This window comes from Cynoglossus semilaevis, chromosome 12, assembly GCF_000523025.1.
Source record: "Cynoglossus semilaevis isolate Cse_v1.0 chromosome 12, Cse_v1.0, whole genome shotgun sequence".
In the NCBI taxonomy this organism is placed as follows: domain Eukaryota; kingdom Metazoa; phylum Chordata; class Actinopteri; order Pleuronectiformes; family Cynoglossidae; genus Cynoglossus; species Cynoglossus semilaevis.
This window is the reverse complement of record NC_024318.1, coordinates 8,486,834-8,499,005: the sequence shown is the minus strand read 5'-3', so window position 1 is coordinate 8,499,005 and position 12,172 is coordinate 8,486,834. Positions and strand designations below refer to the sequence as shown.

The 12,172-nt window shown below is 39.6% G+C and overlaps 3 protein-coding genes across 3 annotated transcripts in view; 1 reads left to right on the top strand and 2 right to left on the bottom strand.

The window, feature by feature from the left end:
- LOC103387331 (phosphoglycerate mutase 1) overlaps positions 1-1,817 on the bottom strand; it is a 3,519-nt gene extending 1,702 nt beyond the window's left edge. The window contains exons 1-3 of the mRNA XM_025060914.1: positions 1,517-1,817; positions 484-758; positions 2-115 (exon numbers count right to left, since the gene is read on the bottom strand). Of these exons, the coding sequence (XP_024916682.1) occupies positions 2-115; positions 484-758; positions 1,517-1,655 (528 nt within the window). The 5' untranslated portion in view covers positions 1,656-1,817. The remainder of the gene's footprint in view (position 1; positions 116-483; positions 759-1,516) is intronic.
- Positions 1,818-4,956: 3,139 nt separating this feature from the next.
- Positions 4,957-7,520, bottom strand: marveld1 (MARVEL domain containing 1). Its single transcript, XM_008321887.3, has one exon. It carries the CDS (start codon positions 6,917-6,919, stop codon positions 6,422-6,424), a length of 498 nt encoding a protein of 165 aa, XP_008320109.1. The 5' UTR covers positions 6,920-7,520; the 3' UTR covers positions 4,957-6,421.
- A 693-nt stretch (positions 7,521-8,213) lies between these two features.
- On the top strand, positions 8,214-10,390 carry avpi1 (arginine vasopressin induced 1). Its single transcript, XM_008321886.3, has 3 exons — positions 8,214-8,382; positions 9,533-9,896; positions 9,979-10,390. Exons 2-3 carry the CDS (start codon positions 9,547-9,549, stop codon positions 10,205-10,207), a joined length of 579 nt encoding a protein of 192 aa, XP_008320108.1. The 5' UTR covers positions 8,214-8,382; positions 9,533-9,546; the 3' UTR covers positions 10,208-10,390.
- Positions 10,391-12,172: the final 1,782 nt, after the last annotated feature.

Here is a 12,172-nt window from a genome sequence, read left to right as displayed (position 1 = left end):
GTTTAATCTGAGGAGCGATCTCTTCGTTCCAGAACGGCAGAGCCCGTGCGATGGTGTCCTTCAAGCTCTCGCAAGAAGGAAGCTGATCCTCAGTCAAATCGCCATAGCGACGATCCTGAAATGTATAAATGACATAAAACATAACAACTAGCCTGTCAGGGTAGGACTGCTTTAGAGGAGGGGGAGACAGACATGATCAGTTTGGTTTTACTACGACTGAACTATGAACTTCAACCCTACAGATCTCTTTCCAGTCGTTTATTAACTCACCTTAAACATACTATTAGGTAAGAGTATGAAAACTTTGTGTGCATTTTCTCTGATTTGATTCATTCTTATAGCCGCAGTTGTTGAACCAGACTGATTCCATAGAACATTGTTCTCATGTTGATCTTCTTATGTTGATCAACTTACTCAATGTGTACTATAATATTGCGTACTCCTTTGTTGTGTATGCACTGTTGTTAAGGTATGGTATCTCACCTTGCTGATGATAGTGTAGTAGTCATGGTCGGGTTCCATGGAGGGGGGAGGAATATCGAAGGAGCGTCTCCAGATTTTCACCTGGGCCTCTCCGTGCTTGGCAGCCGTCTCTGCCTTGTTCAGGCCCGTCAGACCTCCGTAGTGACGCTCATTCAGCCTCCAGGTCCGATGCACGGGCACCCACATCTGGTCGATGCTGTCCAGGACATGCCACAGTGTCCTGATGGCCCGCTTCAGCACAGAGGTGTAGCAGATGTCAAACTCAAAGCCAGCATCTGTGTCAGTAAGAAACACACAGAGAAGGTCAACAAAAGAGTTCAAAGGATAAGTTCCACACCAATTATTCGTGCTGCAAAGAACATACACGTACAGAATTGTAAAATATTATGATTTTCAACAGGGTTGACACTAATTGTAAAAGAAAGTAGTGCACTTTAGTGTAGTGCAATCTAAACTTCAATTATTAGACCACAGAACTTCATCCTTTGCATTATTTTTGTTTAATTGTGTGCTCAGTATTACTAATTTAATAAAACACTACATTAAATAATGGTTCAATTTAAGTTGATGATTTTAGTTCTCAATAAATGTAACTTTTCTAAAACAGGACTTGTATTGAAAGGTTACTTGTGATAAATTATTATTATTATTATTATTATAGGTCCGTCACTATCTGTCACATTACATACAATGGACATTTAATCGTTTTCAGCGACGGATTAAACATTTCCCGTCGAAGGCTGCTTTTCTCTGACTAAAAGCACTGAAAACACGCAGTATCTTGCTATAACCTTCTTTGAGAAATGCCCTTGTCTGCAGGCTTCCGGCCTGTACTTTTAGGAAAGTCACATAAACCGAGAACATCACTTCTGCACGTTCCCTCATCACGTTCTGGCCACATTCAGAAGAATGATGGGAGTCTGATGTGGCTCTGATACAGAGGCCTGTTATGTAATCCCGGCCTTCCATCGACCTACAGACCGTCAGATATTCACCAGTGGATGATAAGACGAATTAACCGAGTCTCCCTCACCTTTCAGGGCCTGTCCTCCCCTTTTTGCCTCCTTTTCCCCGGTTTCGCTCAAGTCGGCATCGAACCAGCCGCAGAACCGATTCTCCTGGTTCCAGTTGCTCTCTCCGTGGCGGATGAGCACTAACCTGTAGGCAGCCATTGTATTTCGGAATATATTTCTTGCAGCAATAATAGAAAGTAACTATAACTAGCTAAGATCAAATTTCAACGAGGAAGTTGCTGGGAGAAGCCGACAGTTTCCTCTCGGCGCTGTAAAAATCAATTGAAATACTTATAACATGGATTAGGTACTCCCACCTACTTCCGGGTATAGACAACCAATGGTATTCCGCTAGAGTACGTCATGTTACTTACCACCAATGACGGCACGGGGCGTCAGCGAGCGCCTCGACCTTCAGACTGTACTGCAGTCACGTACGCTGTTTCCAATATGATATTTTGATGTAGTTGAACTGAATATTTGATTAAATTATGGGGTAATAAAATACTAATATTAAAACACACGAATCACAAATAAAACAATCATCGATTCATTTATGACAAAAAATATATTGTTAAAAAATAATACTAATACGACGCTCAAGTGCTATATGTTATTTTGCTTTAACATATGTTGCCATCTAGCGGAGTAAAATGATCCTGCAACAGATTTATTTTTTATTTTTTTAATTTCAACGCAAATTTTCAAGGTCCAAAGCTATGGAGTGTAGTTAAAACTTTTTCATTTTAATTATATATTTAATATATAATTATCCCGTACATACTACATACATACAAACGTATGACTTATTATTATTATTATTAGTGGTAGTAGTAGCAGTAGTAGTATCTACTTCTTCCAACAGCTCTTTCTGACAGCACTTAACCTTCTCTGTGTGAAAACAGTAGGAAAGTGTTCTGAAGTATGTGGGCTATTATCAGAATCTCTGTGATCTACACGAATGTTTGTTTGTCCTCCCTGTGCGTGTTCACTTATACTGCACTTCGGGATTCCCTGTTCAAGAAGACTTCTCCATCTGTATGACCTGATGTTGGATTTTACAAAAAAAGGAATGGTAATATACACTTTCTATTTCTCGTCTTAAACCAGATGTTTCTATGGTGGGACTGAAGAATGACTGAGGTGTTGCTAACGCAAGCTGTCTTTACATGCCAGGAATCGTTAAATGTCAGACAGGAAATGAGTGAATTCATCCACCCAGTGACCACAAAACCACCTTCCCCCTGTTACTCCCAGACTCACACGCTGTGAACATTTTGGCTGAGGGCTGGCAGAGTAAAGGAAGCTGTGCTGTTTTCTAGGTTCTATAAATAGTTACCACCAGCTGAAAATTCTCTCCGTACAACACAGGAACAGTGGGGCCATTCAGAAGCATCGCTGGAGCAAAAAGCTTCAGTTACAGATGTGGAATCTGAGTTAGGACACCACAGAGTAGAGAGTGTCAGAGACAAACAACAGCGCCCTGAACACTGTCCCCATTTATACCCTCACACAGACTGGAAGTGTCGATCTTCAAATTCCAGCTGGGAACTTTGAGATAGAATGCTTTTGTAAATCTTTCCCACCAGCGTGTTCATTGGTCTGCCAGTCGCTCCATCTATTTCCTCAAACCTTGTTTTCCTTCTACGGTGGAATGTACATCTCAGCAGTATCATGACAAAGTGTGGTGAACAGGGCACCGCTGCTCTGTGTACATCTGTGTCTTTCCATGTTTCATGATTTTGTGTAACATCCTATTTCGCCAGATTGAAATAAATCAATCAGCTAACCCCTGAAGAACTTTTTCATCAGCCATTCTTATGTGCTGACCCGATGCTAACAACTAAAGCTGGCTCAGTAAGCACAGAAAAAAAGACTCACCTGGTCTGTGAGAAATAGAGAGAAAAAAGTTTGAATTGGAATGAAAATGAACATTTGAAACAAAACCTTCTTTTGAATTAAATTGTGTTCTTGTGTTCCACTAAGTATCTAAGTCAAACAAATAAAACAGCAATAAGTAGCCCTGTGCATAATTCATGCCCAAAATCAAAATACTGTTGATAAAATACTGTCATACACTAGTATATATCTTTACACTCAGGAACTGTCTCTTTAGTCAAGTCAGCAGAGTACCGTGATAAAATACTGTCATACACTAGTATAATATCTGAATTAGAATAGTGGACATTTGGTCAGTTACAGGCGAGAGGGAGGGAACACTCAGGAACTGTCTCTTTAGTCAAGTCAGCAGAGTACCGGTAAATATCACAGGAAATATAACCGGAAGTGCCCAACAGTCCTGTTATTTTTAAACCCAGAGCCAAAACTATATTGCTTCACATTAAAGCAGATGAGCCAGAGCAGCTTAAACTTATAAACTTGTTAATGTAGGAATTTAAGGACCTATTTTTTCTGGTCTTAATTGTCAGCACATGATGTAATGGTAGATCATCCAGAAGTACAATAAGACATGACTGATGTTGTCAGTAAGTCCTGGATTGTTTACACTGTTTATGTCACACACACCAGTTCATATCCAATAATCAAACAGTTGCACATAATTATTATTATCATATTTTCTTCATAACTTATCTTTTTAGTTATGTATTCAGTCTTTTTTGGGGGGAGGTGTGGACGGGGGTCAAACCTGGAGAACCAAATAATACAGGCCATGGACTTACAAGTGTTTGGGGCATTTGTGAGAGCTTCTCTGCGTTCTGCAAACACCGACACGTGGACAGGACGACACTTCAGTGGAAAGCTCAGAGGGGGAAAGGGCGGATCACTGTGTGTTTGTGTGTGTGAAGGGAGGGCTTGGAGGGGGGGTCCTTTCCTCCTTCAGACATGCTGGATTTATATCCTGAAGCTGCAGCTGGTTAACATTAACCCTTACACTCCTGTAACGCTTGGAGCTCTGACGTTATTAGCTTAGCATAAATAACCTTCTAAACATTTATAAACATTTAAATAATATATATATATATATCTAGAGTCAAATTTGAATTAACTTTGTGATATTCTTTTTCCAGAAAATGTTGATCCAAAACTAGTTTTTTTGGACTTAGTAGATGAGTATTTTCTCTTATCTGTGGACTGTTTTCCTCCATCTACTTCTCACACAGAGACAGACGGCAGATCATACTCTCATATGTCTGTGCACGTGTGAGTGCCTGTGTCATTATCTGCCAGAACTGCAGGTTATAGGCTCTGTGTCCTTCCTGTGGTTGAGATGCAGACATAATTGATGTCGTCTCATTTGCCCCTGACTTTCATCTCCCAACAGGATGCTCCTCAGGCCTTCTGACGCCGTTGTGTCTTTAAATATGTGTTTCATTTGGAAAATGCCACCAAAGACGCAGCTGTGGACATAAACTCTAGTAATGACCAAAGATGGAAACGATCTAATTTCTTCTTTGGGAACTTTGCTGGACATTTACACAAACAGAAACATCAACTCGTCTCCACTTCCTGTACTTTATTCTTTCTTAATTTTTCTCTTTGGTTTTACATAATAAACACTGAAATATAGTTTTTTTTTTTAGCACACACTGATTTCCTTTTAGCACCTTTCATGTTATATATTTTTCTCTGCAAACTTTCTGAGCATTTTTTTAAGCCATGAATAAATTTATACAGATGCAGTATTGAATTGAATGAGACAATAAAAAAAATAGAATTGTTCAAATGTAAAGTAAAGATTTCATAAAAAAACATCCACAGTAAAAAAAAAAAAAACTTCAAAAAAAACAACCTTAGTAAAAAAAGACTCCTGTCAGGAAATTATTTTAGATAGAATATGTTTCACTGCTGTATTAGAACCAAACACGAATTTAGTCTGAATATTGATTCTCTTTGAGGAAAATGCCATTAAAGGTACAGTAGGCAAGATTTCAGCATAGTGAAAATACATGTGAAGATGATGCTTCTGCCAAACAGCTGAATGAATACAGAGAGAGAACACTTATCCAATCATTCATTATTTTAAAAAGACACGTGTGTCTATTTTGAAGTAATATTCATATGGATGGAAATACTGTATCTGCTGCAGCCAAAACGGCCTGAGCTGCAAAGGAACCAAAATAAGGAACAAAAAAATGAGTCAAAATTGTCACAGTCTCTGGGGCAACTTTTCAATAATGTGTAATTCAAAACAGACTAGGTTTAAGGGAGAGCTTCTGAATATGTGTATTTATTAATTAAAGAAATATGAATATTTCAAAAAAAGTATTATTAACATAGCCGTACCATCGAATGATGATGCATGACCCAGATGTTGGTGGACCTAAGGATACAGCTCTGAAGATTGTAGTCATCTTCAGGCTTCAGGACATGTATTTGCTTGATACATATGAGGGTAAGACAAACAAGTTCTAAAACATAATGAAATAAAAAATTCTAAAAAACCTCCATGGGTGTTTTAGAGACATCGTTCAAACTGGAGACTAAAACTGAGCTCCTTTAAAATGTTCCTCCAGTTTTGGGAAAATCAGGCAGAACCAAACTGTGCTGGTGTCACTTTAGTATCCTTTAAATGTACACTGTGTAGTATTTACAGGCTCTGTAGGCACGAGCCACTCCTGATGTAGGTAAGAATGGATTAATTTGGGGGTAATTACATTTTATATATGGAAATCTTGACAAAATATTTCATGTTCCATATTTGCGAATACAAATATAAGGCAAAAATACTGTTTTATCAACAGATGACACAGTGTACCTTTACAGAGTAACTGGTCATGGAGTGATTTTCTGATTCAGCCTCAACATCGGGCTTTGGTTTAAGAAGAAAAGAAGTGATCTGTGGAGTTCTGTTACAGTGAAGTTTACTATTCATCATCTTGTAGTGAACGCTCCATGGAGGCCATCATCATCCTCACCCCCACCCTCACCCTCCTCGTACTCATCCTCTCACCTCCAGAGTCCGATCAGATGACCGTTTGCTCGCCCCGACATTTTCTGCAGGCTCCATAAATGATGGACAGGAGGTAAGCCACGCAGCAGAGGCAGGCGAACACAGCGGCTGTCAAGTAGACCTTGTACGGACAGAAGTGCTGGTACAGCTCCAGGTTACAGAACGAGTGGTAGTCCGTCTTGTAGATTAAGACACCGATGGCCGGGAGGTAGAGCACGGCGGCGGCCACGTCGTGCGCCAGGTTGGTGTACAACCAGCGGTCCCCTCCCAGCAGCGGCACCAGGTCCTGCTTGTCCAGCAGGGTGACGAAGAACAGCGCGAGGGTGAGGAGCCAGAAGAGCACGGCCACAAAGAGGACGAAGTGGACGGAGCCCTCGTACTTGTTGGCGGCGATGGTGATCCACAGTCCGGCGCCGAACACAATCTGCAAGATCCGGGCGATCCCCAAGAAACTCCGCAGGAACTTGAGGATGTTCGTCCTCACCTGTGGCTGGGAAGCTTGGGCTGGCATCTCTCTCCTCCGGACACTCTTGTCACTCTTGTGACCCTGTTTATTTTGATTATTTACCCGGACAGGGCGGGTGCTCTCTGCCAGCTGCAACCAGCTGGCGAAAAGATGAACAAAAAGTTAAAATACCGGAGTTGAAGAACCGGACTTGGGTTTCTACACTAGATTCCTCGGAGTGGTGACGTTTGGTTCTGTAAAATGAGATCTCTGTTCTTTCCACAGCCCCGGGGTTTTGAAATGAAAACCCTTCTTGTAGCCAGTATGTTTCGTCTTTTCCGTTTCCTCTGTTAAAGCTGTGAGTTTTTTGGGGGGAGGTGGGATTGGTAGATGGAGAAGGGAGGAACCAAAGTCTGAGGCCTGCTCCACCCTTGCTGGACTCCTCTTTCTAATGCACTCATGAATGGACAGATATAAGAAACTTTCCAAAATGTTGACAAAACAAAATCCAACACTTGCCTTTTTATGAAACAGCATGTTTTTTTTGTTGTTAAATACAAATTTCAACCGTCATCTTTTTGAACAACTCCAATAGTTATAAAGGGAGCCATGGTAAGAACAGTGGCACTTGTTATTGGTAAGTATAAATATAACTTCAGTATTTTCCCTCCATGTTGTGTATGCAAGTACTTTACAAAAAATATTAAAATATTTCACTCATTTTGTTTGTTTTTAATTTTGTTGCAAATTTTTAAATTTTTCTTCTTAGGGTTACACTCAACTTATCCTTTCAAAATGAGTTGTTTTATGTAATGTACATTTATACACAGTATATATAGTGATACCATACACTATATTTTTTGGAAATATTTTAGGGAAATTGCGCCCTCTTCGGGGCAATTTTATAGAGTTCTTGGATTTGTTTAAAAGTTTTCACCGAATTATTAACAGCGAACAAACAATATAGCTACAATATGTGACAATATTCTAGGTATTGTACGGTCTTTCGTGGTTTAATGGCGAAAATAATGTGGTGAAAAGTTCCATTCGCTGCATTTTATCTTGTAGAACACTGCGCAGTGCTGTGTATGTGTGTCAACGGGATAATACAGTCTGTGTTCATGTAGCGCCGCCTGCGTCATCTCCTGCTGATCACATGTTACTTAACTTCCCTCTCACATCATTGACTGCCTCTCCCGTTTGCAGCCTCATTGACGTCACTAGGCTTACGTGGCCACAGGCGGGGCTCCCGCGACAGACACCGCGCCTAAGACTGCCTCTGATTGGTAAAAATATTGTCAATGTCCCACCCTAAAGCGGGAACGCGGTCTTCCTATTGGTTACTGTAAGATCATTGGTTTGGAGTTATCACGAGCTGTTCAAGGACAGAAAGTGTTTTCAGGTGAAGCTGCAGACATTTACTGCTAATACGCAGCGGTTCTTTCGCATTTGTTTAGCTGATATATTTTGGATTAAAGAGCAACAGCACTGGTTCTGCAAGACTACCAAAAACATCAATTCACTTACTGGTAAGCAAGCGTGTTTTGTTTTTCAACATAACATTCATGTTTATTAACCCATTGGACAAGACAATACGGGTAGCCTATAACGTAAAATAATAAAGATTACCACAATTTTAATGCACTTAACTAGACCTGTTTTGACTATTTAATGACAATGTAAGGTAATTGCTGATTAGAAGCGACGTGAATGCAAGTACTTATGTGGTGCATGGTTGATTCAAATGGACGAAAAAAAGAATGCAAATTCTTGCTCAGTGACCCACATATAAAAAAGAACATTCCAGTGTTGCTTTAACCATGGCATTAAATATTAATAAGGTCGTGACCAGAGCAAACGGGTGTAAAACTTCAAATTTTTGACATAAACAAAACAAAAAAAAAACTTATTTAAGTCTTGACTTTTGTGCGTTTTGACTTCAGGGTGTTTCTGTCAGTGCTTTTAATTTCTAACTGAACAAAATATGAAACTGATCAAACCTACTCCCTCGGGTGAAGGTATGTGATAAGTCAGAAATTCAAATCAACAAATTCCTTTTCTGCTTTTGCATTACTTCCCCTTTCTTTTCCTCCAACGAGTCGATAACAACAGTTGTAACAGGATGTACTGTATTAGGCAATGTATGTAATATCTTTGCTTCACACTGAGGGAAAAGTAGGGTTAAAAACAACAACAAAATGAATTATATCACATGACGGGTATATCACAGACAGCTCCCAGGTAGACATGTGATTAGGGTTTATCCCGAGTGGAAAGTCTGCTAATCTGAACCACATTCAGCTGTGACCTTGTGACCTGTCTCTCTGGCCAATGTAACTAACTTAGAAAAAGAGAAACGTTACCTACTGTAGTTTTAATGGGGTTAGAGAACAGCTCATCACTTCCATCCTAAAGGAAGGATTAAGGATTTAGAAGCAGAAGAAACAGAGATTACAGAGTGTCATTGTAACTGCAGCCTAAAGTGCAACACCTCTGAACAATATGGGGAAAATGTTGTATATTAGCATAGTCTATAGACTTTTTTTTCAGATTTAATATTTTTTTTATAAATCAACTTGCATTTAAATCATAAATCAACTTGCATTTAAAATAATTTTATACTTTTATAGATGTCTAACCTTGTTTAACACCTGATAATTTTTTTTTGCTTTCATACAGAATGAATTGCCTGTATGCCACCTTTTCCTTTAATTTTCTGGATGGATTCTGGTTCATCGTCCCCACCTGCGTCCACCGTGGAGGACCCTTCCCCGCTGTGGCGCCTCGCTGAGAGGAGAAGTCGAAAGGCCGGTGCAGGGAACATTTTCAGCAGTGTGGATTTGTGGCAGCTCCAGAGACTTTTCAGGGCAGCGGGGGATCCAGATGCCGAGCAGAGAGCCCAGCTGGTCTGGGGCCACAGGGATGAGGCAGAGCTGGCTCAGGCATTAATTGGACTCAGAGCACGAAGTCACCGCAGAGGGCTGAGGACACACAGGAGAGATGCCCTTGAATCACACTGGCTCCGTGCCTTTAATCACCTCAGGTACCTACGCTGCCAAAACCAAATGTGTCTAATGGATTTTTCCACATCTTCTAATACCGTTGTTTCTAATTTTGTTCTCCAGGATTGGTGAGAGACAGGTGAGGGACGCAGGTGAGGATCTTGATGGAACAGATTCACATCTAGACACCAACGCAGAGACAATACAAACAAACACAGGGACCACAGAGGAACCCAGTGAGAGCGGCAGTCCGACTGCAGGCTCGTCTAACAGCCCATTCAGAGTGCGCACTGGAATAAGGAGGGTGACAGAGGGCGATCCAGACAGATACCTTCATCGTATTCTTCACTGAAGCTGAAATCTGCTCTGAGAGTTTCTGACGCCACTACTTCCTGCAGGATCAATCGGCAATAAAAGAGTGACACAGCCAAAATGGTTTCTAAAACCCCCATCTAGACCTACAAACTGACACTACAATGGTACAACAATAATGCAGTCAACCTAAATGTATGACTGGATAATTGTCGGTTGATTTTCTATTTGCACTAATTAGATGTCAGTCTTTTGGTATATGTTAATGCTGCCTTTTACTTGATAAAATGTGGAGATGTCAGTCTTTTGGTATATGTTAATGTGGGTTGTACGGCAACACTACACCTGTTCCCTTGTGCAATAAGGATAGTTTCAGCCAGCATTTAACTTTGTCACATACAGTAGCAGCAACTGCACAATATGAGCTTTGTGTTAATGTTTTTTGAGGTAAATTAAGCAACTCTAAAAAAAACCCTGACGGCCAAACTCACTTCTCAGGAAAGGATCAACTTGAAGTTTACTTGTTGTAAAATATACATCTTCTTACAAATTACCTTCTTATTAAATACCACAAAATACTGTAGTTAACAAAAGTTAGTGAAAATCTATTATTACACTGCTAGGTAAATATTACTATTACATTGTTGCTGTCTCCGTGTCACATCATCATGAGTGTGTCATATTGTAATAATAAAATGGAATGTGGTTATTGTTATTTAGTCGTCATCCAGTTCTGTTCACATGAATATTGATAATACTGTGTGTGTACATGTGATACTGAGTTTTTGGGTGAAACTTTGAGGGTTGTTAAAAAGATTAAAAGTTAAAAAGAACATCAGTTACAGAAAAGTTAGTAAAACTTTCTTGAATGAATTGAACAGCTGTAGTGAAGTAAACAGAATTGTAAAAAGAATAATAACTAGTTGAAAAATATTTTTATCAGTACTTAAAAAAGAATTACTTGACATTTTAGGTGACCTCATTTGAATTCCAGACAACCCCTTGGTTGAAACACACTTGGTTAACAAGTTACTGCTGGGAATATTAAGACAGAGTTGAAATGTAAAATGTATACATTTTGCAACAATAAATACATTATTACATTTTTTAAGTCTCAAGTTAGATCACCAGGTTACACATTATTGGTTACATCTTTCTAAATAAAGTATTTAAAGTAGTCACAGCCCCAGTTTTACCTTGGTTTTACCGTGGTGTAGTAACCTTCTCCACACCTTTCCACTGTTCACCAGTGTATTGCTAGAGCTTTCTCTTAAAATGACCCAAATGTAGTACTCAACTGTACTCAACAAAGTCCAAACATAATTAAATTAAGTTTCCAACAAAACAAGGGAACAAAGGTCCAGCAGGAGCAAAGGAAGAAGAAGAAATTCAACAGAAAGTATTCTGGGAAAAAGAGAAAACCGGAGAACCCCCATCTGTGACAGGAACAGCAGTTCCACCAAGACACAGAGAGATGTGTACACCCGAAGCACCAGGTGAGACAGAAAAACAAAGCATCACAGAACAAAGGTGAGTGTGATTAACTAATTAACCCAGAGGAGAGACAGCAGTCCGACATTAGGTCATATACATATACTTAAAATTTGCATTTAACTGAATGCAAGACGAAATGCAAACGTTTTGGAATATTATTTATAAAAGCTGCTTGTATAACCATCTGTGATCACTAGGTGGCACAAGAGATTTTCTTTTGGAAGCGAATACTACCATATTTAATGGGCAAATAAATCATACAGGACAGATTAAAAAAAAAAGAATCGAAAATGGTTAAAATTTTATGAAACAAGTATGAACATTTTCAGCAACTCTTATAAGGATCAACTGACTGTCTGGACTGTGGTCAGTAGTTCAGAAATGTCAGATACGTGTGTCGAAATATTTCTATTACGATGCCTGCTTTGTTGACACAAATGTTACCGGGGCGTATTTAATATCTTTTAACTATTATTTAACTTTTTGTCAATTCGGGTCAAATAGAGGTCAA

Coding starts and splice junctions, on each gene's coding strand:
- marveld1 (XM_008321887.3), bottom strand. CDS start 6,919: ATGCCAGCCCAAGCTTCCCAGCCACAGGTGAGGACGAACATCCTCAAG.
- avpi1 (XM_008321886.3), top strand. CDS start 9,547: ATGCCACCTTTTCCTTTAATTTTCTGGATGGATTCTGGTTCATCGTCC. Junction 9,897..9,978: donor CGTGCCTTTAATCACCTCAG/GTACCTACGCTG, acceptor TTTGTTCTCCAG/GATTGGTGAGAGACAGGTGA.